The 27,533-nt window shown below is 41.2% G+C and overlaps 2 protein-coding genes across 2 annotated transcripts in view; one reads left to right on the top strand and one right to left on the bottom strand.

Moving 5' to 3' along the window:
• The window catches only part of TEX11 (testis expressed 11), a 31,325-nt gene extending 7,951 nt beyond the window's left edge, over window positions 1-23,374 (bottom strand). Inside the window, exons 1-21 of the mRNA XM_062006651.1 lie at window positions 23,323-23,374; window positions 23,116-23,231; window positions 21,779-21,863; window positions 20,491-20,570; window positions 19,949-20,029; window positions 19,747-19,866; window positions 18,287-18,367; window positions 15,742-15,827; window positions 14,391-14,448; window positions 13,548-13,643; window positions 11,987-12,068; window positions 10,348-10,426; window positions 9,472-9,623; window positions 8,657-8,742; window positions 7,392-7,529; window positions 6,557-6,659; window positions 5,367-5,491; window positions 4,531-4,616; window positions 3,866-3,919; window positions 3,146-3,186; window positions 1,811-1,897 (exon numbers count right to left, since the gene is read on the bottom strand). Coding sequence (XP_061862635.1) covers window positions 1,811-1,897; window positions 3,146-3,186; window positions 3,866-3,919; window positions 4,531-4,616; window positions 5,367-5,491; window positions 6,557-6,659; window positions 7,392-7,529; window positions 8,657-8,742; window positions 9,472-9,623; window positions 10,348-10,426; window positions 11,987-12,068; window positions 13,548-13,643; window positions 14,391-14,448; window positions 15,742-15,827; window positions 18,287-18,367; window positions 19,747-19,866; window positions 19,949-20,029; window positions 20,491-20,570; window positions 21,779-21,863; window positions 23,116-23,231; window positions 23,323-23,353 — 1,867 coding nt within the window. The 5' untranslated portion in view covers window positions 23,354-23,374. The remainder of the gene's footprint in view (window positions 1-1,810; window positions 1,898-3,145; window positions 3,187-3,865; window positions 3,920-4,530; window positions 4,617-5,366; window positions 5,492-6,556; window positions 6,660-7,391; window positions 7,530-8,656; window positions 8,743-9,471; window positions 9,624-10,347; window positions 10,427-11,986; window positions 12,069-13,547; window positions 13,644-14,390; window positions 14,449-15,741; window positions 15,828-18,286; window positions 18,368-19,746; window positions 19,867-19,948; window positions 20,030-20,490; window positions 20,571-21,778; window positions 21,864-23,115; window positions 23,232-23,322) is intronic.
• Window positions 23,375-23,563: 189 nt separating this feature from the next.
• LOC104555955 (nuclear cap-binding protein subunit 2) lies at window positions 23,564-26,416 on the top strand. The gene is made up of 4 exons (XM_062006542.1): window positions 23,564-23,717; window positions 23,902-24,083; window positions 24,855-24,993; window positions 25,664-26,416. The coding sequence occupies exons 1-4, from the start codon at window positions 23,631-23,633 to the stop codon at window positions 25,760-25,762; spliced, it is 507 nt and encodes a 168-aa protein (XP_061862526.1). The 5' UTR covers window positions 23,564-23,630; the 3' UTR covers window positions 25,763-26,416.
• Window positions 26,417-27,533: the final 1,117 nt, after the last annotated feature.

The raw sequence follows: 27,533 nt of genomic DNA, 5'->3' as shown, positions 1-27,533 counted from the left end.
GTCCATCTCATCTCTAGTAATAGTCAGTTCACATTCTACAATACAATTTCATCATCAACAGATCATTTAACAACAGCAAGAAATACTGTTACTAGTGATTTGTTAAAATCGCTTATTCATGCTTTCAAATGTTATCTTAATAACTTCACTATAAGTATCCATTCTACCACACCCCATACCTACAGGAGCATGAACTGAAGCAGCATTTTCTTATGTTAGTAAACAAAACTAGTATCTGGGGGAAAAACAGTGTTCAATAATATTCCCAAGACAAGTTTTTACAAAAGCAATGTGTGCCCTCATGGGCAAGGAGGCCAATGGCATCCTGGGGGCATCCAGAGAATACAGGCAGCAGCTTGAGGGAGGTTCTGCTCCCGCTCTACTCTGCCCTGGTGAGGCCTCATCTGGAGTCCTGTGTCCAGTTCTGGGCTCCTCAGATCAAGGGAGACAGGGAACTGCTGGAGAGAGGCCAGTGCAGGGCTACCAAGATGATCAGGGGACTGGAGCATCTCTGTGAGGAGGAAAGGCTGTGGGACCGGGGGCTGTTCAGCCTGGAGGAGACTGAGGGGGGATCTCATTAATATTTATATATATCTAAAGGGTGGGTGTCAGGAGGCTGGGGCAGCACTTTTTTCTGTTGTATCTAGTGACAGGAAAAGGGGTGACAGGATGAAGCTGGAACACAAAAAGTTCCATTTAAGCAAAAGCAAAAAAACTCGTTCCCTGTTGAGGTGAGGGAGCCCTGGCCCAGGCTGCCCAGGGAGGGTGTAGAGGCTCCTGCTCTGGAGGGCTTCAAACCCTGGACATGTTCCTGTGTGACCTGATCTAGCTGGGACCTGCTTTGGCACAGGGATTGGACCAGATGATCTTTCAAAGTCCCTTCCAATTCCCACCATTCTTTGATTCTATGATTGTGAAAAGGAAGGTCCATCATGGCACATGACTTCTGTTATTCATTTAAACTATTTTCCCTCCTGTATGTTCTGCCAGGAGCAGGAGATTGAAAACCTGGTTTGTCCTGTTGCCCTATGCTTATGTTTTTATTTATAGACAGCAAATGCACCAAGTCCTTTACCAAAACAGTGTAACAAAGACTACTAAATGAGGATCCACAGGCATGCTATGCATAGTGCTAAGGACAGCTCCACTGGAGCTGCATTTCCTACTAGAAAACAATCTGTAATAATGTTTGCTATTTAGATTTCTTATACTGTTCCAGGCAAACTCCAGGACTGCTGACTTAGGGGACTAATGAAGACAGTCTATCAGGATGGCAGAAGTAGGCTCACCCTGCACCAATCACACCTGTACACTCATCTGAAAGTCCTAATTCTTATCTTGTCTACATGAGAAAAGGCAGACTCAGGATCAGCAGGAAGGGGTTGGTTTATTGCACCTATCTGCCTTTTTTTTCCAGACATTTAAGAAAACCATCATTCTTTCTATTTGCCTGCTCTTGAATTTTACTTCTGTAACAGAGGCTTCATAGTGAACTTGCTAAGAGAAAGATGGTTAACTAAAGAAATGTATCATGGACACACACAACAATTCCTGTGGTGAAGGGAATCAAGTATCAGCTATCCCACCAAATAGACCTTGTGTGAGCATTTCTCTTGGTATCTGCATTAAAACATGAGCCATATACGATAGTTTCAGAAGACAGAAAATGCATCAGGAGAGCTTTAAGACTAGTTAAGGCAGCAGCTGCTAAAGGTGACAAGTTTTATAAACCTACTACATTTTAAAACACTTCTTCTGGTTAACTGGAAGTGGATGGGGATTCAGTTTAGACTTTGTGAGAACAACATACCAACTTTTCTAAACCAGTGAGCTTCAAGGGTCCTCATCTCCCCTGTAAATTTCTCTTCTGTGAAAGACTCAGCTAGTCTCTTGTGAGCTGCAGAAAAGGTGTTTTTCAAAATGTAAGTAACACTTTCTGAGCAAAATAAAAACATTTCCAAGTCCAGTGATTACACTATGAAATAAAGGTTTGCAAAGGTCTCATGCAATTCCTGATGAAGGGCTATTCTCACAACTTAAATCTAATGTGTTAGACCAGAGAGGCATATAAAAAAACATTATATAGTGCCTCAAATTTCAGATAAAGATATATAAAGCTACCAACAAGTACTGCCTCTTCAAAGTCTACTGACACTGAAGCCTCATGCAGAGGAGTTTTACTTAATTTCACAAGAAGTTGAGGGTTTTTTACTTTAATAATAGGTTTGAGGCCTTTCTTCAAGAAACCTTTAATTAATTAAACTCTAGTCTTCATTCTCTTCTTCTACCTGCATAAAGAATGTCTAGGGTAGAAAAAAGTTCTACATTCTCATTAACTTTCTTGTGCAAGACAGGAAAAGAGAGTAAAAAAGATTTTATTAAAGTATTTCTTCTGATGGAGAAAAGCCCTTTGTAAAATTCCTGTACCTATTGCAATGCAAACAAGACAATTCTTTTTCAGAGGACAGCACAACTTAAAAGTGGAAACCAATTTTGACAAGCCTCTCCCATTTTGCAGCAATTTGTTATTACTGCTTGCAGTTTTTTCAGTCTTCCAGAGAATAAAACAAAAAATAGCATTGACTTAATGTTTAAAATGCTTCCTTTTCAACAGCTAGAACAGCAAAGGCCACCATTGGCATTAAGTTAATGCCAATACAATGTTATGCTATTAATTCAGTTTACAAATTTCAGTTTACCTTCCTTTTGTGGTAGCGCTGATACTAAAGATACTAATTTTGTTCCTGCCAATGCATCTGGAAGAGGAGACTGTCACTTGAGGCCACCCAGGCTATAGCTTGTACCCAAATATCTGTTGTGTGGATGCATAGCCTTATAAAGGATTAAAGGGAAACCGCCTAGGAGAAACCTTGCCTTTGAGAGAAGCTCCCAAGTACAGGCTTTATTAGAAACATTTTTTCCAACACTAGCCTGCAAGTTTTCTGTAACAAAAGCCTGAAGCACTGAGATTCAACTCCACATCACCACTGAATGCCCAATTTTAATTTTCACTGATTTCAGTGTGAAGCTGGGAACCTGGGCTGAAATGAAGAGTCTAAATATCTGGTTGGTGTGGACCTAATCATATCATAAAATGTTCACAGAGGGAAGAACCACAGAAAATGTAAATACAACAAAAGCTTACCCAAGGTCAAGTAAGTCATCATTGAGTTGATATCTTTATCTCTAGAATGGAGGAAAAAATAAGTTTTAGAATATGCTTGTCCAACTTTCTTACAACAGAACATCTTCTTTATATTGGAATACAACATCTCCATCATTATGGACATAATCTTTCCCTGATAAATACCTCAGGCATTAAAACCTTCTAGCATTTGAAGATGCAGAATGAGCAGTGAAGGCCTGCAAAAAGTTTCATCAATCTGTGGCATGAAAAGTCCTTGTAGAAGTGCAGCAGATTTTCTCAGTTGTTGGGGCCACAGGTTAAACTTCAAACCCCACTGAAACTATGCTGCTTCCTTGACAGTCACAATCCAGCAGTGCACTTCTACTTCTAAGACAACACATCATTTGCAAAGGGCTTAGTCTCCAACAAGGGAGGTCCCACTCTGAAGTTCTCACTTAGAACTTCTGAAAAGTATCACACCTAGTGTCAAAGTTGAAGAGGCTGCTTTACTTACATTCCCCATCGAAAACACCTGACAGTCTTAGGCATTAATGGAAGAGGGAGACAAAGACTAAAATTTAAAGGAAAGATTATACAAATAGAAATGATGTTCCTGTGTGACAAAAACATAAAACTCCCCTCTTGATAAATCTGCAAGAAAATAAGCCCAGCAAGAAAATATAACACCATTTGTACAGGAGATCCACCACAAGAAAATGGGTTTGCAAATGAACTCACCTTTCCCCTTTGTTTTCTGCCATGACCTTTGACAATGTCAGACGAACCAAACACCTACACATGAGAAAAATAAGCAATGAAATAACAAGTTTTTCCATCTCTGTCCTAATTTTCCAGAAATGGTCTCACTTTTCTTCCTTATGCTACCAGCCCATAGAACTCACAGAAGAATTCAAAGTATCAAACTGAGAATACAATTATACTATTTCCCACCCTAATGCTTTATTTTTGTATATCACTTTGTATAAATCATGTAAGTAAATAAATGTACTTTAATAAAGACCTTTAAGCAAGTAGTGGAATAAATACCTTTGTCTCACAGTATTTTTTCTAAGCATAATGGAATATTTCAATAAGAAGATATTGCTTCATCAGAGGATACAAACAAACTGGTATTTTCACCAAAGACATTGTTGCAATCTCATTAGAGTTGCTGATGGTCCTGTGCTCAAATCACAATGTAACCATAAAATTCAGAGCAACTAATACTGTTTGCTTGGGAGAGACTTAGAAGATCTGTAACTATTAAGATTTCGGGCTTAAGGTACATCTGCAACACCAAAAACCTGCTAACCCCACCTACTCTGTTTTCCACCTCAATATAATAAATTCTGTGTTAAAAAAAGAACCAGAAAAATTTCCTTGTAAATATATTGAATTCTCACTTTAAAGCAGCAAATAATTGTTGGCAGTCTTGTAAATGTTCAGACAAATACTCCAAAGCTTTGATAGCCACAACTTCTTGTTCATTCTGAAAAGAAATTAAAACCTTTTTTGTATATACTGCACTACATCAGTTACCAGCAAAAAAAAAGAGGAAATCCTAAGCAACGACACATTCCAAAAGTCTGTGCAGTCTACTAGCAGGGAAAAGAACAAAGGACTGCACAGAATTACCTGAGTCAAGACAAAATCCTGTGGAGAGATCATATCATTCCATGAAGCAAGAGGATCAGTAGGAACAGGATTAGTAGAGGCTGGTTTTTGTGCCTTACAGTGCTATGAACAAAGCCTTGTGTGGTAACCAGAAGCCTCTTCTAATTATGCCAATGCATCAGACAGTTCAGATATCACTCAAGTCACCAGACAAGAGGCAAATAGGAGGGACGAGTGCCTTTTAAGTCTTTCATTGTTGACTCAAGGGTATTTTGTACACAGGTTCCCCCAGCATGTCAAAGATCAAACCTCAGAGGCAGAAAAAGTCGTAACGTGTTGCTAAGGAGAATCTTAGAGAAATACACCAAGTCATTTCCACAGACCAACACTTATAACACAGAATCTTTCCTTTTCCTGGAGACATATTTAAAACTATAATCTCTTTGTATGTGAAATTAATTTCTACTTTGCATTACACCACAGATTGGAGTGAGACCTTGGTCATGGAAGCATTAAATACTTAGAAATGCACGAAATACTATTAAAAGTAGAGCAGGATACAGAGATTACAGCTGTCTTACTTGGTATCAATAAGGCAAAGTAAAGGGAATGCTATCTGTTCTACCTCTAAAGCAATCTGGGCAGCTAAACTGAGGAGGTTTGTGCCTGTATTTTTATCCACTCTCAGCTTGTCTTCATGTTGAGATGGCTTTTCTGTCAGCTTCCCCATTTCAATAACTGCTTCCACCGCTGAAATGCACAGAGAGAAAAATGATGGGTTTTTTAATAGAAGCAATTGGAAGGTGGAAAGTTCTGCTGTTTTAGTGAGGCTTTAGAAACAACTTATGAAAGGCTATAATTTTTTTAACATGAAAAACCAAGACAAGAGAACCTGACCACACCAGCACTTCTCCACAATTATGCATTTCTTCCTAGAGGTGCCTAAAGGCTTTCCAAGCTATTAATCTAAGGAAACAAAGATGCCATACAAATGAAACTCTATCTCACGTCCTTAATTTTGTTCTGCTAAATAACTTTTTGTCACTGAAGACAGAAGACTTTCTCTAATACATTGTCTGGGCATGATTCCAAGCTCCCACATCTTGGCTTATGCTAAGGGTGCTGCTGCTTTTCTGTTCACACTGTGCTGTGGTTCCCGCTCTATATTATGTGAACAAATTATGTTGTCATTAAAGAGACGTATAGAGAACAATTAACTGGCACAGAATTCATTGGAAAATAAGCTCTGCATGTTACTCTGCATTCTAAGTAAGCATAGACTGTATTTCTCTGTTTTCATTACTTGACTGCTTCTCATTAAAATATGAAATGGCAGAACTCATTATAAGAGTCTACTGAGATATGTCATTGTGTGTGTCATCTGAGTAAATTCATGTATTTTCTGGTAACTTCAAACTCTATTTGTCCAGAGAAATTAAGAGCAGCAATCATGGTTCCATTAAGGTTCCTGTAGCTCAGTGTCCTTTTTTTTAATATATTGTATATGTATACAAAAGAATATTAGAAAGAGTAAGTATACAATGATTCTCACCCTGGGACCTCTTTGCTCATGAGAAGATTAGAGACTTCCTATCCAGAGGCTCCATCCAGACAATATCAGATATGGCAATGGACTCCATATCTTACATATTGCTTAAATCTACAGACTGAGAATTTCAATTACTTTACAGACCCTCTTCTAGCCACCCTCTATTGTGTCTTTCTCAAGATGAACAGTCCAAATCTGCTTAGTATCTTCTAATATATTCAGCACTTCTGTTTCTTGTAGCGCACCATTTCTCTTTCAAGTTCTACCTTTCTCAGTATGTTTCTCCATCACTGCAATCTTATAGATATTGAATTTAGTAAAGATGCTGTCTGGATCACATCTCTCTGCTTCTTTAACTGCCTCTTTAGCCTATTCACAGAAGAGATTAAAATAAATCAGTTCAAGGATACCTTGGAATCAGTAACATCATTTGCAACTGAAGAGAGAAAAACATGCACAAAATGTTAATGATCACATAGCTGATATTTATATAGTTACTCAAGAAGTTTGGTTTGGCAACATCTTCCCCAGAAAGAAAAGTGATGAGAGCAGAAGATGGCACCAAAGGCTGATGATGTCCAGACTGAAGAAAAAGCTAATTTCTCAAAATTAAAGCTACAGAATCAAAAAGCAGAAGAAGCCCAAAGAATGCTCAAAGCTTAAACTCCCTCTGTCACTTTGAACTGAGAAGTTTAACATTCCTAAAACAGAAGACCTAGATTTGTAAAGTAGACATTTTTCTACACATTGTTGTAGGAAGTTCTAGTGAAACACATCTAATGTTTTTCCTGTCAGTGCTCATCAGTCTGGAAGAAAGAAGGACCTCTAATCTGAGAAGAAACCTTATATACTGTGGCATGGTCACACAATTTGTGCACTGTTTCCCCTTTTACAATGAGAAGTGATACAAGAGGCCTCCAGGGCAGCTAAAATGATGAACATCTCTCTCATGCCAGATGATGTAAGACAGGCAAAGACAGTTGCCTCTCTCAAAGCAAATGAGATGCGGTAGCAAAGATGTAAATGAAGGCCCAAAAACATAGCAACAAAAATGCTGCAAATAAATAGATAAGTGTGTATGCATAGATATTATATACATACCTTGTCAACTTGTTTCAGATGAAGATAGCAAGAAGCAATGTTCCTCTGCAGCTTAGCCAAATTCTGGTCTATCTGCCCAGGAGTGTAGAAGCTGGCAGAGTAACTGTACCAATGAAGAGCTTCAGAATAACTTTTTTCCTAGGAAATTTAAAACATAAAATAAAATTAACAACAACAACTACAACAAAAAACCACAATAAAAGAATCCCTAACCACATCCTTATTCAGCTGATTGAACTGCCTATGTTTTCCTACATTTAAAAAGTCACGGGAAATGAAAGATTTAGATAATCAAGTGTATCCTTTCCCCCAGAAGAGTGGGACTAGCCACAAAATGAGGGCAATATTCATTAGGAGAAATGATGCTTCACCTACTCTTCCCCTCTTACAGCCACTATCAAAGACAGGACACTGCACTAGATGGATCATTTGTCTGACCCAGAAAGGACAGTCTTAGTCAAGTACAAAGAATAAAGGTTGGTTCAAAAAAACCTCTATCTTCATGATACAAGGGAAGTAAGAGAAAAATGACAAAAGTGTTTATCCTGTTTAGACTGTGAACCTTGATTATACTATGCTGAAGATGACACTCCCAACTCTAGTTCCAATTTGGACAGAATTTCTTTCAAAATGAGGAGAAAGTAAGATGTGTCATTAGCAAAACTCCTTCTTGACTACACAGATGAGAGCTAATAAAATGGTACATGTATTTTTCTTGATAGATTCAAGAAATGAGCATATGACAAAACCACAAGAGTAGAGGGTGAGTTCATCTCCAAATGTCGAAATATTAAGAAGGTATCTGGATTTGAATAACAGGACTTATATCTATGCACAGTACATGAATTAGGATATAAAAGCTACTTGATATAGCCTAAAATCAATGTACAAATGACAACACTTCGTGCTCCTTAAAGCAGCAACTGACATTCAGAGGTAGGTATTGTAAAACAAACCACTCAATATAAAGAATACTTTCAGGTTTCTTGCACCCTTCCCAGGACAGAACCTGGCTGCACAGGTTCCTTGGCTGATCAGTTCTGGCCATAATTGTTCCCATGTACAAACCTTGAGATGAAGCTACCTGAAACTCAATGTTACAATGGAAAGTAGCACCCAGATGCACAAAAATAAAACTGGTGCCAACAGGAACAGGGATCTTAGTAACAGTTTGCACTATAACCAAAAATAGACCAAAGAGGTCGGAAAAAGTAAGTACTCATTTTGAGTGATACAACTAACAACACTACTGTTTGGTTACAAACCTCATAGTGTTTGGCAGCTTTGTCCCACAAGATGATGTGCAGACGGTTCAGGGCTTCAGGTAACAGCTGTTTCCCAGTATAATGACCTGAAAAGATACTGCAAATGAGAACTACTTCATGAGAACTTTAAGATGCATGCTGAGAGGCACATAAGAACTGAGAAAGACTGTCCCATAACCCACAACAGAAAAAAAAAGGACACAGTAATAATTTCAGCCAGGACTCTGTTTTATATCCTGCTTCTGAAAAACAAGCAAACAAATCCAAACTCCCAAAAAACAGTGGGTACGAGAACAAATATTTTCATGCTTGAACAATGTAAATGTGGCTCTTGCACTTGGCTAGATGCTCTACATAAAATACAGTCTGATTTCCAGCAGATCTGACAGTCAAAAAATACTGCAGCATTATAGGTACAACAGAGCTGAAAAAACACCCTGTTACTCAGCTGCTTAAACAAGGATATGCAGCCTGGTTGAATACTGACAAACAAAACCACATCAGCCTGGATGGACAAAGTAATAACATTACACAGAACTTGATAAATATTTCTCTAATCTCACACGTATCAGTCACATAGTCTGGGCTAAGAAGAAGGAATTGTTCTAGCAAGTGAATTTAACCCTGAGCTTTCTCACGACTGTGTCATTCATTATGGAAGCTGAGAGCTGCCATGCAAAAGAAATATAAGGAAAACCAGGCACAGATAGAAAGAAAGATGAGAATAAGCAAAAAAAAAAAGTGAAAATTGAATTCAAGACTTTAGCCAACTAAATCTAGCTTCCAGTAAACAGCGGGAAAAGATGGTTACAGACCTATGATAATTTCTTCAACCTTCTGCTTAGCAAGCAGCTCCTTCTTATTCTGCAACAGGAACTCGATGTGAAGCAGGGTAATTCGTCCAAAGTCAGGTGAAGATTCAAATCGTTCAGCAACAGATTTCAGAAGATCAAACCCAACTGATTCCCTATTCACACAGATGCATTTTTAAGAGGCTGCACAAGAAGAGCTGTTAATTTTTCATTCTAAAGAATAACATTCACACCATACATCATGATTCCCGTTAATACCACTGGCACACAATCACACTGACAGAATGACTCAAGGTATGAATTTACTGCAGTTCATCTATTCAGTGCTAACTTCCTGTCAGCAGATGCTTGTTCTATCATATTCACAAGAGAGTTTACTTCTCACAGAGAAAGAATTTACTGCAAGATAGAAGCATTTGCATAGGTAATCATGATGAAGCATTCAACAGTGTGAAATTTCGTGCATCAATTAATTTTGCAGTAATTTCTTCATCCTTATACAGTTTTCCACAAGAAAGATTCTAGTACTACAAACTCTTTCATTCTGAGGGTTGGTTAGTTCATACAGATTTCGGTCAGGTAATTGCAGACTCATAAATCTATCATTCCAGATATATATGAAAACTACATAGGGAGAATCCCAGTTATTCCAAAGTAAGGCTACAGCACTGCAAATTGCCACGCAACATTATTCCACACTCTTTTCTGTTGCTGCTCTAATCTGTACCACCCTGACACAGAAAAGACAAGCTGCCTCTCAAAATTGATGAGGTTTTATTTAAAATAAGGCATCATTGTGTAACAGATGTTCTGTGCTCATAAAAGAGCACCTACAAATACCAAACATTGTGTTCACCCCACTTAGTGACGCTTTCATACCTTCCGTGCTCCAACAGCAGTTTGGCAGTATTCAAACAAAAGTCTAAAGACATCTCATAGTGCAGGAATTCTTCAGTGGCTAGACAGAACACAAAGCAGTTGAGAATCTTTAATCAACTTAGAGAACTAACTGCTCAATTTGTCATTTACCTCTTAAAAGGTTTTAAAAAATCAACACAAAAAAACCCAACAACGTCACCAAAACAAAAACTCACAACATAATAAGGAACAAAAGAAAGAATAAAACATGCCTATTGTGCTTTGACTTCCCTTTTGCTGTACAATTAACATGGTACTGATGCTAACATATGTGCTGTTAACATATCATATGATATGATGTTAACATAGTACAAGGACTGATAGCACTGGAATTGCAGCCCTTTGTTTCTTTAAACAGGAACAGCATAGGCATTAGTAGCACAAGTATCTGCCTCAAGCTGCTTTCCATCAAAATCTCTCATCCTTATCCAGCAGGAACCACTTCAGACTTGAGGTTAGGGCTCAGGCTGTGTGGTGGTATCACATTGCAATGGGAACTACTCAAGCCTAATGCCTTTAGCAATCAGCTGTTTAATTTACTTGTGCTGATAAGTAGGTATCAGTTTTAGACTGCTCAAATAAAGTTTAAGTATTGCTAGACTGTACTGGATGGTTAGTAACAAGATGTATACATTTGTAGCTTGGATGAGATCAAAGAAGGAGTGCTTCTAAATAAAAGCAGTGTCTTTTGACTGGCAACACTATGGCTTGACAATTCAAACTGCAGGACAGAAACCAACCATTGCAATGGTAAGTTTTGAATAGCTGTCCACTTGAAAGCTGGCTGAAATTCCCCAGGAGCAATTTGAAGTTGAGTTTCCACTCCTGCAAGTCTGGCAGCATTCAAACCATTTATCTCTCTGCAAAAAAATCCTCATATCATCCTATATTTATTTCTCAGAGCATTCTTTATGCATCTGATGCTTTCCAATCATGAAGTCTCTCTTCCTTAAGATTTCATTACTTATGGAAGTAAATGTCTCCTGATACATTACCCTTTCTACAGCAAAGACCCCCTGAAAACTTCCTTCTCCTCACATGACAACAGAAAAATCCAATCTCTTCAAACGACAAGGAATAAGGAGAAAAGGGTTTATATGCCAGATAAACTAAATAAACTCTGGTAACATGGGTTTATAACATCACACTGATCAGCACTTGACGTCTGCAAAAGCACACACAAAGAACAGCAGTGTTTCATAACCCTTTCTTCTGTGCTGACTGCATAAGAGACCATCCACCTTCACCTTTTCTAAGAAAGCTTAGGCATACAAACAATACCTTTTCACTGCTATATTTTCATTGTCTTCATGCTAATAGGCTTCTGAGTCTTCTCCTTTCCCTACTTCCAGCAAGCCTCTTTAAATTCTCAACAAAAACAAAACCACTCTTACTTCAAGCTTACATTAGCACCTGGCTAACTCCTCTGTGAACACTGACTACTATGTCTCACACTCCAAAACCAGAAGGTCATTTAGCTAATGAAGATTCCTCTAACACACATGAGAAAGGGATTTTTTCTTTCCTATCTCCAACTCAGGCCATCTTCTTGGCTATAGAGCAGTACAACCTTCCCAGGAAACCCACGGAGCTGTGATACCTGACTTGACATCTTCATCCGATGCTTGACTTTTAAGAAGAATTTTAACTTTCAAAAATAACCCTGCTGGATGTAAATTCTCCTGCACAACAACAAACAATGCATTACTTGGAGAGCTGTTTGCAGAACACAGATACTGTGAGAGTGCAGCACATTCATAACACAGACAAATGAAATCACATACACGCCATTGGGTGCTCCAGTTTCATTTAAATGACTGAAGCAATAGGTAGGCAACTGGTAATATTTTCCTTTTACACGCAATGTGTGTCTTTATTATTTATTCTTATACTGCCAAAAAACCCATGAGGATAATGAAAGCAAGAGTTAGATGGTTCTCATTTTGCTGTGGCCCTTTTCCAGTACTTTTAAATAGAAGCTGAACAATACTGAATGATAGAAACATTTCCTCTCTTCTATGTGTGAATGGGCTGGGTTACTCTGCAATTAATCTGAGCAGAATTCCAAGTAGCTGATGATAACATGAAATTTAGGAGAAGATAACAATGAGAGCAAATGGAAATATAGAAGACTGTATACTACACTCTCTCTAAAACTGCACATTTCAGACTCTAGAGTAAAAACATTTCTTTTAGTTGTTCATACTCTCATACAATATTAAAACTCACATTCTAAAAAATGGCAATAAAAGCACTTTCCACCTCAAAAGGCTTTGTGAAAGTAAATACTATCAAAACTGCAAAGGGCTTAGAGACTGTAGTAGTCTGTTATTTGACTGATTAAAATTCATTGCCTTTTTTTCTGCTCTCAGGAGCATGTGCATCATCATCTGTCTGAAACTTTTAACAGCATGTAGAAAACTGAATTTGAGCCTTCACCTAGATGAGGATTTTATGCCTAAAACTTGTTTTGTATGAAACAGAGAATGGAAATTTTAAAATGGAAATTTCAAAACAGAGAACGGAAACTTTAAAAGACAAATAGAATTTTTTCAATGTCAGTTACTGTAAGTAACAGAAGCACAAAATGAATTCAATTTGTTATACAGGAAATGGAATTTGTACAAGAGCAAAAGATCTCACTGTACTGACTGCTTAGACATACATGAACTTCCTTCAAGGTATCTGGTATGTTTATACAGCTCATTTTTCAGGTTCCAGAAGAAACCCAGTTGTGATAGTGAAGTGCAGTAGCTCAGTTAATTGTCTGAAATATTGCTCAAATATTTGCACAGATAATGAGATGTGGACTCAAAATGTTGTACAGCCATATTCATTATAACCCAGAGCCAGACCAAAGGTTTCATGCACAAAAAGCCAGCTGCTGTCAATTTCAGGTGGGCCACAACATTATCAAAGGATCTCACTATTAACAGATAAGAGCAACACAGCTCAACATCTGTATATAATGAAGTATTGCTCTATAAAAAAGCTTGGAACACCAAAACATACTTGTGAGTGTGAAAGCCAAAGCAAAGCAAACCTACCTCCATCTGATGCCAAGGATAACACATCAGTGATTGATGTGGTCCATATCATTATGTTAATAAACACCTGAGTTGCAATTATTGCACACCATAAATACAGTAACACATTACTACCTGATTTGCCAAGCTTATAGCTTTCAATGCCTTGTCAAGATAGAGATTGCAATCCCACTCAAAATAGGCTGTAGCTAACAACCGCAGCACTTTAGCCTGGAAAGAAAAACAAACTGAAAGTTTAAATGCCGTGTGAAGGGTAGGAAACAAAAATAGCCACATGTGGACATACATATGGATACCATGGTCACAAAAAATAGAAGTTCTTTTGAGTCAAAAGAATGCCTGCCTGGTATCAGACATATCAAGTGATTGCTCAGTTCTGAAGCACATCCAGCTTCATAGAGAACACAAATCAACTAGAGTTCAGAGGAGAAGGCAAGGGCAGCAGTGAAAATCAGAGATCTGGAAAACACAGAATGAAAGAAGAAACCAAAGGAACGGGAGAAAAAAAAACCCACAAAACACCACAAAGACATACATGATAACAGGCTTCAAATATATTAAACATTTACTTAAAGAGATTAAAATCTCCATATCCACTGTGGGCAGTAGGAGTAACGAGCTTATGAATGAGACAGATGAACATCTATCAGAAATAAAACAGATGTAAGTGACAATGCGTTGACAGAAAAGGGGGAAGGGAAGGAGAGATGGCAGTTCAGGGTCTACTTCAGCCTTACTTTCTACAATTTAATTTCTGTAGATTCAAATATGATTTAAGGGCATTCATCAGCAACTGAACTCTCAGCCTGATGCTCATAGCAATTGAGCTTGCAGACAGTACTAAAGAGGAAACCAAAGAATCACTGCTCAGGTTTGACAGAGCAGAGGAGGATGGTACAGAGGAGTCAGGTTCACAAAATCCTCTTATTTGGAAACAGTAATTTCTTTATTTCTTACCTGCATTTCTTTGCCAACAGAATATTTCACATCCATCTTGCCAATGTCATAACTCTGGCTATCAATGAGAAGTGAAAGTTAGAACTAAATGGGATGAGAGACATCAATTCACCTGGCCTTCTGATATGTGCACCATCCCTATCCTTTCCCACTTCTTGACCAGTTAGAAACCAAATAAGTGACACAAACTCATCTCAGTACTCATTCTGATTAGAGAAAAGAAAAATTTGCATTCTTTCTAAATCCTCACATTAAAAAATGCACTCAATCACTTTCTTCAACCTGTTGCATCACCTTCTGTAACATCTTCTATTCAAACACTTCAGTAGGCTTTCTCAGTTCTAACCAAAGGAGTTTTGAAGAACCAAATGTTGTCATTCTCCCCTCACATATACTAAAGTCACACACGAATGTTAGACATGACCTGGTCTCAATATCACAGCAAATAAACAGCAGAGACAGAAATGAAAGCTGGGAGTCACAATTGCCCATTCTTTTTCAAAAAGTTAAACACCAGCACAAAGGATCACTCAGGAGAAAATGCAGTAGTAATCCCACAAAACCAAATGCTGTGAATGAAGAACTGTTATAAACAAAAATAGTAACTGGGTATATGTTTTCAAACCTACCTCAGGCAAATCTTAACCCACTAGATGGAGCTACGTCTCCTTCTCCAGGTAATCACATGCACTCAGAAAAGGTTTATTTCCTCCTCAGATTTGCCATCAGGACTTGATATTTAATTTTCCACAAGAATAAAATATAATTTTATATATCATTTATGAGTGGCACAAGAACTGGGAACAGCTTCTTCACAAAAACAATCTCTTTGGAAGAAGTGTTAAGAGAATTGACAAGAACCACAGGAATCACAGAATCATAGAATCTCAAGGGCTGGAAGGGACCTCGAAAGCTCATCCAGTGCAACCCCCCTGCCAGAGCAGCACCACCTAGAGTAGGTCACACAGGAACTTATCCAGGTGGGTTTAAATGTCTCCAGAGGAGACTCCACAGCCCATTTGGGCAGCCCCTTCTAGTGCTCCCTCACCCTCACAGGGAAGAAGTTTTTCCTTGTATTTCTTTGGAACCTCTTATATTCCAGCTTGTACCTGTTGCCTCTTGTCCTATCATTGGCCATCATTGAGAATAGCCTGGCTGCATCCATGGAAAGCAGACTTAAATATGAGGCAACAGAGTAAGACAGACAGTGTCTGCCTAGTTAATACGGTTCAGCTAAAATGTTACCTTCTCAAATTTTTAATTAAATCACCCTTTCCCTTGATCCTCATGCTCCTTCATCACACATACTTTCACGTCTCAAACCCGGATTTTGTTTGCCTTTGTACACTACCTGAGCCAGAAGGAGCTCTGTTCATACCTCTTCCGTTCATAGGTTTCCACTCCAAAATTGTAACAGAGGATGGACAGGTAACAGGTCTGCAATGAGAGACTCCTACTCTTGTAGAAACATCATTAGATCTAGGGCACTCCAGTCTCAGGTTCTTTAAAATACAGTTTATTTTAAAGATATATATGCTGCCATCACCTCTGACCTTACACAAAGGGACATGGAACACTACTGAAATGGAATGATAATTGTGTGGGAGAGTGAAGCATCATTAACCAGCCCACGACGAGTAAAACACATTCTTAAAACACATGAGGTAGAACAGTTCCTCAAGAAATCACGCTGAAACCACTAGAACTGTCTAAAGCCAACAACAAATAAAACTGCAGAGGAACAACTATAATATTACAAGTTCACTTTTTAAAATGACCAAAAAGTTCTATGTAGTGAAGAGGACTCTGCCTCTTTCATGGTAGGCTTCGTCCCTGCTTGTCTCCTTGAGGTTAAAAAAGGATCATCCATATTACAAGTGTTAGGAAAAAACCATTTCTGAATGCTTGCTTATTCAGAGCACTGTTGCTCTCTGCTGTATTAGTCAGCCTTGACAATGTCAGTTCATAACAACTTCTCTTTCCTTTGAAATGATCTGCAGCTGTCATATGTTGTCCAAAGAAGAGACAGAGAAGTCATTTTATATGCTAACAGGCTGCCAATATTTACATCCATTTTGCCTCTGCAGTAACTCTCTTTTTCAAGTATAAATGATGATTCTCACAAGTGACTATACACTTCAAATCCCCAGGCAAGAATGAGAAAGGCAGCACAACATCTTGCTTCAAATTTATGGCTTATCTCATTGCAATCCAGAAATAAAAGGAGAGATTCAGAATGAATGAACAACAAACCAAATCACTCTCAGGTGTCAAACCCTTATTATTCATAAGTTCATCTGTGAACCTTTAACATTTTCTTTCTAGAAAGGAAAGATTTCTGTCCTGAGCAGGTTTAGCAGAACACTGGGGGCACGCTGTGCCATACCCCAGTCATTACTTGCATCCTTGGAAACAAATTATTTCAAAGGATAATTAAAATGCTATTTCTGTGAATGACTGTGTTGCAGGTGTCAAGTGCAGCAGTAAATATCCCCATAAACCTGACACCTCTGCCAACATCGCATGTTTGGAATGACGCTGGCATTTCACCCTGTGGGGTAAGAGTCTCCAGTTACAGTTCATGGACCACTGATGATCCACAAACCCCATAAATCCTGCAAACCCTTTCCAGCTGACCTGTAGTACCACATACTACCATAACACAACGATCTTGTGATAACTCTGCAAGTGCTCTCTGGTACAATGGGAGCCTGGAAAAGTTAAGGACTGATGGCTAGCTAATGGTCCAAAGGTTTCCAAGTCCCTCAGCAATCACTGTCTCTTTCCTCTTTTCTCACTATTTAAATACCACTCTTTAAACCAGAAGTACATTGTGATCAGAAACCTTTTCCTTGTCTGCCTCAGTGCTCCTGGTTTGTGAAGAGCACTACTCACCAGGAGAAGTTTCATATTATTTAATGGAGTGGAAAGCACAAAACTAATTTTAACAGTAATGCAAAGATCCCAGTGAGTATTCCCAACAATTCACAGTGAGAAGCACTGCTCTTAGGATTCAAATAAAAGCTAGACCCCTGCAACTGGCTTAGTCACTCAGAGGCACTGAACAAGGCCTGCAGATCACGATTTAAAATTGCATGGAATTGCACTGGTTAAAAACCCAATTAAACTCCAACCATGTTTCCTGTATTTCCCTTCCAGCATTCACATCTACCCCTTTGAATTCGATTACCTGTACCACAGAGACAGGAAAGAAACATCTAAATAGTAAGAAAACATTGAAGTAAGCAAATGAAAATGAATGTGGGGAAGTTTATTCTGATGTAAACTTATTAGACTTTTATCTTTGCAAACAAAGAATTAGTCTGCATATGCAAGGGTCTGTTTTCTCTGGATATTGTTCTGTGACACAAGAACTACAAAAGAACACAGTTTAGCGCAATGGCAAGACTCCATTCATAGCTCTACAGCTTCAGGAGGATGACAGTAAGTACTGAGGGTCACAACAGACCTGATAATCAAAAACTTAGTAATTCAGCTCATCTCTTGTTCCATCTGTCTCCAAAGTTCACATGGGTACAAATGAAGAAGCCAAGAAAAAATGCATCTGGTTCTGTAGAAGAGTGGGTAGCATGTTCAATTTAGAAATATTTTTGCCTTGCTTGCTGTCTTTTCTTATTCTTTAGGAAGAGACTATCATTCTACTTCAAATTGTAAACTATGAGAAATAGAAAGGGAAAAAAAGGACCTTTGAAGAAAAAATCTGCATGTTCTCAAGCAAAACTTTTAGAAAGAAAATCTCAAAGAAGCAACCAACCACAGAAGAGATCCACAGTTCAGGGTCCTTTTCAAAATGTTATATGGTGTATGTCTTTAACACAGAGAGAGAAACAGATTTTGAAAGTCTGGAATGATAAAGAAGAAATGATTTCACTTACCTCTTTTGGCAATTTCATCAACATATCTTTGCAGCGCTGCACACACATCACTGCTTTCTGAAAATCCCCTTGAGCAACTGCCTGAGAAAGCAGCAGAGCATGCCAATAAACCCTTAGTGAGCAACTTGCTTTAAAATTCATTAAAAGATTGATTCTCTAAAATAGGACTTGTGTTTTTCACATCCAGTATAGGTTTGGGATTAGACATCTGTCCTTACAGTCCTACAATATTTCTGTCTATATATTGGCAGATGATAAGGACATCCAGAAAAACCCTGCAGCCCTCAGGGAGTGTGGGCATTCATTCAAATGTCAAGATGATACAACAGTTCAGCAAACCTGTAACCACCTCTCCAATCATTTAAGGTCCCCTTTTGTCTCCATGATCAAATTAAAAATTTTGGCCAAAGCTTTTAGGGAAGCTCTTGAGAATTTTGGGGACAGCACTCCCTTTCCAGATACTGTGGTCAGTGCTGTTGTTAACAAATGCAGGGAAATCTATTTCCCCATATTTACACTCATATGACTGTGACAGTCCAGAGCACTGATAAAGTACTCAGAACCTTCAGTCAGCCACAGCAGTACCTCACAAAACTTGTCATTTCTCAATTGCATACTTCAAATTATTGTAATTTGTGTTGTTGACCCACTAGAGAAGCTTTAGCACTTTTCAGACTTCTCTGTGCTAGGCTTTCTCTTTTATAACTATCATCACGATTCTTACCTCATTGTATGATGCCAGGCATTAAGACTTTAAAGAAAATAACAAATGTCATGGACCTTACTATTTCAAGACCTTGTATTCCTGACCTTTTATGTGTGGAAAGCAGCATGCATAAAGTCATGGAAGAGAGGGTATTCATGCACAGAAAGATCTCTGCATGATGGCATATAATATTACTAGCTTTGATGATGATCATTAAGTTTGCAGAGTCAGAAGTTACAGAAGACTTTGCACGTGTGGTTCATAATATCTACTTGTTAGCTATGAACCTTGGCTATCTGCAGCCTAGCTGCAAAAACCACCACAGTAAGATCATCACTCCAAAGTTCTTGCTGTGTAGGTGCTACATGCAAGCAGTTTGGGGGACCCAGGCTCTACACCACTCCTATTCCCCTTCTTCAGTCAAGCACAGGACACCTTTAGAACTGACATTTATGATTCAGAAAGGCAGCTGTTTGTTTTATAAGCAGCTATGCTAGTTAAATGAAGGAGTAACAAATCTGAACTAGAAGACAGAAACACCACAGCAGAAATTACTGCGATAAATTAGGCAAATTAAAAATGATTACATGATTGCAACATGGAATGCACACATGAGATCTGCTATCTTACCTCTATGTGCAGGGACTAATCCCTCAGAAAGCATTAATGCCAAGCATTCATACATCTAACAATTGTGTCAGAGTTTCCCTCTATACCCCTAGGACTTATAAGGAAAACTGGGAAGAACACATACTGATTCAGCCTGATAAGAGAGTACTTTGAAGAGGTTCTTCTCCACATCAGCTTTGTGCACATGAATATCTGCTTCACCATCGCTCCCCTTAAGCAACTTTGCATACAGCTTTTCTATACTCTGGAAGACAAAGCATAGGCATCAGCCACAGAACCTACAAATAGGTGGGTTTGTAAGAAACCAAAACTGGAAAAGAACTCACACTCATAGCAATCTCTAGAAATCTGTCAGCAAGATCAGCTTTGCCAATATCTATCCATCCTTTCCCAGTTTTCATGGACATCTGGGGGAGAAAATGATCAATGTTTTGTGAAAAGATACCTATTTTCCAGAAAGGCAACGTTAGATCTCATCTCATGCATGCACTATCTAACATGGCAGAGGGGTATTCAGCTCTTCAGTCTCTCACAAGTTCCTCTCACACCTGAATCAAGTCCTTAAAAGCATAAGGGTTATGGTCCCCTTCCAGACAACATTGTAACATACTGAAATAAAGAAATATGCTGCTCATATCACATTTGATCCCATGACAAAGATGTGATGATAACCTCACTGTCTAGAAATTCCTTACTGCACTATCTCAGCAAGGCCTCCCTGTGATAACACCAGTCCCCCTTCAGCGTGGGCATTCCCCAGAACCACAGGTACACTTTGCTCTCATTTCAAAGCAATCCTAACAGGCTTTGAGGGTTTCTCTTGGTGACCAACTGTACTTCATTGCTCACCTACTTTGTTTTACCTTACCAAAATCTGTCTTCGAATAGTTCCCTCTGGAGGATCACTGCCTTGACAGAGGCACATGAGTCTGCAAGCAACAAAGCGTACTGCAAGGAAACAGTGCAGAGAGTTGTAAGTTCCCTTTTCTTTTGCTAGTTCTATTTTTCAAGTCTGGCCCTGCCATATCTGAAAGACTGCTTGCCATGTTAAACTACAAGACAGAAAAAGGTTGAAAGCTTCAAGAGGCAAAGCAGTCTGAATTATAGCCAAGCTGCTTAAAACTGCTTTTTAAGTAGTAAGAAAAAAAAAAATATATATATACTCTCATAAAAATACCTGTTAAATACTTTGGGGGGGGTTTAAGTTAAACATGAGGCATTCAAAGACTTAATTACACTGCAGATGCTCACAGTAACATGTCTTGAGAGCCTCAAAATAGCCTTCAGCAAAATAGGGAAATGAAGTTTAATAACCTTCACATTTTCAAAGTAAAAAGCAAAAATATTTTCAAGCCCTCCTCACACATCAGGGATGGAAAAGACACCACTTAAAGTATTTAAAATAGCCTCTCCCTGGCCCTTCAGCTGTGATACAAGATCTGAGAACATTATGTACTACAATTACTACTTATTTTGTGTAAATTCACCCTTTTCCCTCTAGCTGATATAATTTATATGACGTAGATTACACATTAATTTTTACTCTAGTCCCTGAAGACAAAAATGCAGGCCAGATATTGCAATCCTGCAGAACCACACAAAGAACAGGTTAAGGGAAAAGACTAAAAAGCTCCCTTCTGCTTTCCCCTAGCCCTGCTCCTGGCTCCAAGCAAACCCACCAGTTGTGTACCTGGCTGAAGCCAGCAAGTTAAAAATATTTAGAGTTTTTCTGCATGTAAACATTGATGAGATAGTTAAAGAAATAAACTCACTTTGTATAAATTGGGTGATTAACATTTACAGCTATGTTATTTCCATACATTTTTTTAGATTAAACCATAGCATGAGAAGGCAAATTACAGCTTCCTTTGGTGACATCACCTCTTTACTGATGTGCTGGCACAGAAAGGCGTAGTGATAAGGACACCTACACTGTTCTATGTCACAAGGAGGTCACTATTACACCAGGATGCTCCTTCCTGAACTTAAACAAGTTCAGGTTTATACATGACCATCAGTATATTGTCTTCTGTCTATACCCTATCTGCAAAGATCCAAACAAATCTAGAGCACTACAGATGCCTTACAGCAGAGTTTTTCATTTTGGTGCTACAGCACACAAGATCCCTTTAGGAAGTTACAGAACATATACATACATTTAGCTCTTTGCTCATCACTGACCACAGAACCCATGTGTTTGGTCACTGCCCAGTTCCACAGGTTTATTGCATCCTCTTCCACCTGAGGAGGAGAACTCTATTAGGTTTGTCCTGGAATTGGGTCACATTGAAATTTACTATTCAAAAAGGAACCATCTTTCATGCATATCACAGTAACGATCTGTCCGTGTGTTTGTCGGAGTCAAAGGCTGGGAAACTTCTGGTATTAGCAAAGAAAGAACAAAGGCTACTGACTCTATGCTTGTGTTCAAAAGATTATGCAGTCCCACACACAGGCACTAAGCTCCTTTAACAATCACCCTTGGAAGGGCTGCATTTTCCATCACTTCAAATCCTAGTTTCCATGGCAGACTTTGCCTACAAACATCTCTAACAAAGCAGATATTTTATGGCCCCTTTTATTGAAGAGATGAGATAAACTAATGGTTTGTCCTCTCTTTAAAAATCATTTAGCCCTACTGATTCAGAAGAACTGAAGGTTATTGGTTTTATGCTCCTGTATTTATTTACAGCCTGCACTAAGCATACTCTCTGCAGCAATCCTTGCCAACTTATCTTGCTCCTTTGTCACAAACTTAAAACTTCAAAATTCAGTCTTCCTTAGATGGTAATCACTGAATCTCTCTTCAAAACACACTGTGAGAGGAAAAGGTTGGACAGTATCTCAGCTGGTCTTGTTTTTATTCCAGATGCCATATATTTCATATCTTACTCATAAGAAATCTCTTTGAAAAAGACCCTTTGAAGGAGATGTTTACTACTTCGCAAGTGCTCCTCCAGAAGAAATACACAGAAGAAATCTAAAGTTGAAAACACTGTACACTACAAACCAATTCACTTTTGTAACGGGTGGAGATTATTGCTTCCCATTCATAATATTACGTACAGGCTTTACCAAGCAGTTACAACTTTGTTTTGTCCTTCCTCAAGTGTCTGCTGTCAGGACTGGAATGCACATACAGGATCATTAGCTCTCCTCTGACCTCGTGTCAAACTCTCACTGTAACAAGTCTCTCTTCTCGTCACATTTTTGCTTTAGGTTACAATTAGACACCGCTAGAAAAAGGACTAAAAACCTGAACATCACTGACACCAGCGGCCTCTCCCGTTATGACGCACACCGCGGCACGGGGAATCAGCATTTCGCATTGACTTTCCACTTTATTTGGCACTTTCACACTGCGAGTGTGAACCGGACGGTGCTGATCAGATCCCAGCGGCGCTGGGAGTCAAACGTTTGGCCCCACCGCAAGGATGTGAAGCGAGAGCAGGCGCTGCCGCGTGGCGCGACGCGCACGGGGCCGAAGCGCTACCTCAGCCGCGCTCCCATCCTCCTCCTCACAGATGCTGCCGGCCGCCTGGAACAGCTCCTCGGTGAGGGCGGCGATGCGGGCCGGCCCCTCCTCACTCAGCAGCTCCCGCACCAGCCCTGTGAGGCAGGACGAGAAGGGGCGGTGAGGGGCGTCTCCGCCAGGCCGCGCCCGCCCCGCCCCGCCCCGCCCCGCCCCGCCCCGCCCTACCGCCAACGGCCGCGGCCGGCGCTCCCGCCATGGCGCGCGCCGCCTCAGCACCTCCCGCGCGCGGGGGCGAGGCTGCGCGTGCGCACACGCCGCCGCCGCGGAGCATGCCGGGCCCGGCGCCACGGCCGGCGCCGAAGCCAAGCGCTGCCGGCGGCTCCGCGCGCTGATTGGCTGCCGGGCGCCGCCGCCCCGCCTCCCGGCCCCGAGCGACGGGCGCCGGGGCCAATCGGGAGGCGAGCGCGGCGGGCGCGCGGGGGGCGCCGCGGCGGTTCCGGAGCGGTGCTGGTGGCGGTGGCGGGGTCGGCGCGATGTCGGGGCTGCTGCACACCACGCTCAGCGGGCTCAACAGCGACTCCTACTGCGAGATCAGCCAGTACCGCGACCAGCACTTCCGGGTGCGGCCGGCGGCCGGGCCCGCGCGCGGGGCGGGGGCGGGGGCTGGGGCTGCGGCGGCGGGCCGGGGCGGTGCCCGCGGGCAGGGCCGTTCCCGGGCCGGCAGGCGGGGGGACAGCGGGGCCCGGCGCAGGGAGCGGGGCGGCAGGCGCGCTCACGCCGCCGCGCGTTCCCCTCCGCCCGCAGGGAAGCCGGCAGCTGCAGGAGAAATCGCTGAAGATCTCGTCCACGCTGTACGTTGGCAACCTGTCCTTCTACACCACCGAGGAGCAGATCCAGGAGCTCTTCTCCAAGTGCGGAGATGTCAAGAGGATAGTCATGGGGCTGGATAAGATCAAGAAGACCCCCTGTGGCTTCTGCTTTGTCGAGTATCCTTTCAGGTTCCCTGCAGCCGTCAGCCCTTGTGTGGTTGTCACCTTTAGACCCTCTCTGCACAGCAGCCTTAGCTGTGCTGCTGTGGAAAACCCAAAAAGGAGTGATAGTCTCGGTACTTTCTACCAGCCCTGTTGCTTCCTCACCACCACCTTAGTGGAGAGACAGACTGTACAGCAGTGCCGTAGGTGAAAAGTGCTACTGCTGGTGTCTGGTGGCAGAGGGCTCCTTGTTTATTTCTTTAACGATTTTAGGGACAAAACAAGAACTGTTAGGTCAGGCCAGAGCACATCTTCTACTTTCTCACTTTGAGTTTATAGCTGAAGGAAACAGCAGAATAAGCTATGGCAGTATTCCCAAGCACTGGGTACACGTTTGTACAGGTTGTACGGTGAGCTGTCTTTGCAAAGCTCTCCTGGGAGGCCTGCCACTCTTGTTCAAATTCAGTCAAGTTTCACATAGTCTAAAAAGGCATATTACAGATTTCTTGCCCTTAGCAATAATTTAACATGATTGTTTAATCTTGTGAAATAAGTAATCCAAGGTTGCTATTGCCTGTGCAGGTACTAACATAAAAGTTCAAAATCCTTTCAGAGTGAGAGCTGGGTTTAGCTTGGATTTCTCTGAGCCCAGCTTTTGATCCTGTGGAGATGAGTAGAAAAGGCTGGAAGGCAGAGTTTTTTTGCTTCTCAAATACAACAGTTGTTACTGATTTTTTCTGTACCCAATGAAACAGCACACTTAGTTGTCCTTAGAGTATGCCTCAGGTACTACACGAGAGCAGACGCTGAGCACGCGATGCGATTCATCAACGGCACCCGCCTGGACGACCGCATCATCCGCACTGACTGGGATGCAGGCTTTAAGGAGGGGCGACAGTATGGAAGAGGAAAGACTGGAGGACAGGTAGAGGCAATACCACTTCATACCTTGAATTGCATCCCCCTGAGACACTGTACTGCTTGGCAGGTTTTGTCTCATGCAGATCAATGTGGAGACTGTAAAGACCTGATAGTGAGCTCCAGCCGTGCCCAGGTTGTTTTGGTAACTGATGCCTAATGTTAAAAGCCACAGATAGAACTTGAGGCCATTTCTGTTTAGGACTCCACACTTCGTGCAATACAAGCAGAATGTTCCCTAATCCAAGCCAGTACTCTTAAAATAGTGCAGAATTTGAATGGAGGGGGATGGCATAGCTGCCAGGCCAATCTCTTAACACTGCAGCTTCCACCCATGCAAAGGTAAGTTTTCTTTGCAAATTTCCAGAGTGGAGGGGAGAAAGTGTTCTGGAGGCCAAGCCTGGCAGTTCAGAAAGCTGAACTGCAAAACTCAATGAAGGTATTTTGAGGTCTTCTTTGTTTCTTGTCTAAAAAGAGCTCAGCCATGAGATATGTCTCCTATTTGTTATTTTCACCACTATTACCACTTTTTTTGTGCATTATTGGAAGGGACTTCAGACAAGTCAAAGTATCTCTAACCTGAACTTCAGTTCCCCACCAACTGAGCAAAGAGGGGATGATGGTTCTGAAGTCAGGCAGTACAGGGTACTAATGTCTGTGTTACTGCTGTGCCCCAGGTGCGAGATGAGTACCGGACAGACTACGATGTGGGAAGAGGTGGCTTTGGCAAGATCATTCAGATGCAGAAGGCAAATCATCAGCCTGCAATCTATTAATTGCCTCCTGGGTCCTAGCTCATAGAGGGCTCTGTCCTTCCAGAGCTAGCCCTGTTCTCGCATTTTGGATTGGGGTAGGGAGCGTGATCCAAGTTCCAGCAAAAGGTGACCCTCCTTAGACTGTGGATATACGTGTATTCATTCCCCCTTCCTTCTGGGCTAGAGAGGATGTTCTGTGCTGATACAGGGCAACAAGGGAAAAAAAATGGACAGCTCTGCAGGATTCTGGGTAAGAAGAAATGCAGCACGTCACCCATGCTGTGCTATGACCTACTCTTGGTGTTGCAGCTGAGCAGGTGGCTTCCTTCAAGCTGCAACTCGAGCCGTGGTTGCTCTCAAATGGAACTTCTCAAAAGCTTATGGCCATCAGTGCCCTCCAGGTGCTTGGGCACCTTGTGGGGATGTACAAGAGATCCAGGTTTCTAATTTACAACCTCATCTGCTTACAAAGTAGTATTGTTGTTTGGATGAGAGAAGTGGAACGAGGTCCTATCATCCACTTGAGAGGCACGTGTAGCCCTTGGGTTGGTCGGAGCCTGCAGAGCATTTCTCTTGATGCTGCCCCCAGTGCTGCCTGGCTTTTCAGATCCTGACTGTTTGGCGTGATTTTGTTAAAAGTTTCTTGGAATTTTTTTAATAAACAGTTGCATTGTGTCTGGCTGGGATGGAGTTAATTTTCTCCACAGTGCTGTGCTTTGAATGAGTGGCTAGAAAGGTGTTGGTCACACCCCAGTGTTGTGGCTACTACTGAGCAATGCTCCAAAGCATCAAGGCTGTCTCCAGTATTCCCCCCTCACCAATAAGCTGGAGTGGGCAAGATCCTGGGAGAGGAAAGAACCAGCACAGCTGACCCAAAATGCCCACAGGCATTTCCCATGCCATATGAAGTCTGCTCAGCATTAAAAGCTCAGGGCAGGGGGAGGCATTTGTTACTCTGATGTTTGTCTTCCAGAGCAGCTGCTACGTCTGCTGCAGCCTCACTCCTGGGGGGTGGCTGGACATCACCTGCTCATGAGAAGCAGAGGCTTTCTTTGCCTCTGCACAGAACCTTTGCTTTTTCTTTATTAAACTGCCTTTATTTTGACCCACAATTTCTTTTCCCTCTTACTTTCTCCCCAATCCTGCTGAGGAGGGGTGTGATAGAGTGACTTGGGGGGGCTCATGGTGTCCAGCCAAGGACAACCCGCTACCACAGTGAGTCCTGTACCTGTTGTGGTTTGTGTATCTATGACACAAACTGGGAGGGAACATGCCCCATTGGGGTCTCAAAGCTGCTGTCACTTGTAAACACGAACACTAAAACGGGGCATGAGTCTCAACATGTTTCTCTTGGTTTCCCTCTTGGCCTGGCTTTTCCTCCTCTTCTGCTTTGCAATAGCTGATGGCTAGTGTCAGAAGGAAGTTGCTTGTAAAGTGTATGGGTGCTCTGAATAAGATGAGTCCTTATGTTTCACATCAGCAGTTTCTAGGAGAAACTCCTTATCCTGTCCCTGTTCCACAATCAGACGGGTGTATAAAGCAAAACAGCCAGTGGGCACTTCAGAGAGGAAGGAACCAGCAACTCCTTCCCTGTGGTTATGACAAACTTGCTTTCCGTTTTAAGAGCATGGCTAACGCTCTCTGACTCATTCTTAGGGTCCAAACAAGGGACCAGAGGACTTTTTCTGATCTGTCCCCAAGAACCTCTTAGCTAGGGCATGTAATTCCACTGAAGAAGTGAAATTCTGTCTATAATTGGGGTTCGTGTTATGTAAACAATAGCAGCTGCTCC

Source organism: Colius striatus, chromosome 13 (assembly GCF_028858725.1).
Source record: "Colius striatus isolate bColStr4 chromosome 13, bColStr4.1.hap1, whole genome shotgun sequence".
NCBI classification, from domain to species: domain Eukaryota; kingdom Metazoa; phylum Chordata; class Aves; order Coliiformes; family Coliidae; genus Colius; species Colius striatus.
The sequence above is the reverse complement of the archived record's forward strand: the minus strand, read 5'-3'. Positions and strand labels throughout refer to the sequence as shown.

Bases quoted from the DNA above. Each gene is read 5' to 3' on its own strand.
- LOC104555955 (XM_062006542.1), top strand. From the start codon at position 23,631: ATGTCGGGGCTGCTGCACACCACGCTCAGCGGGCTCAACAGCGACTCC. The intron at 24,084-24,854 runs GTATCCTTTCAG...AGTATGCCTCAG, and splicing joins TGTGGCTTCTGCTTTGTCGA to GTACTACACGAGAGCAGACG. The intron at 24,994-25,663 runs GTAGAGGCAATA...GCTGTGCCCCAG, and splicing joins GAGGAAAGACTGGAGGACAG to GTGCGAGATGAGTACCGGAC.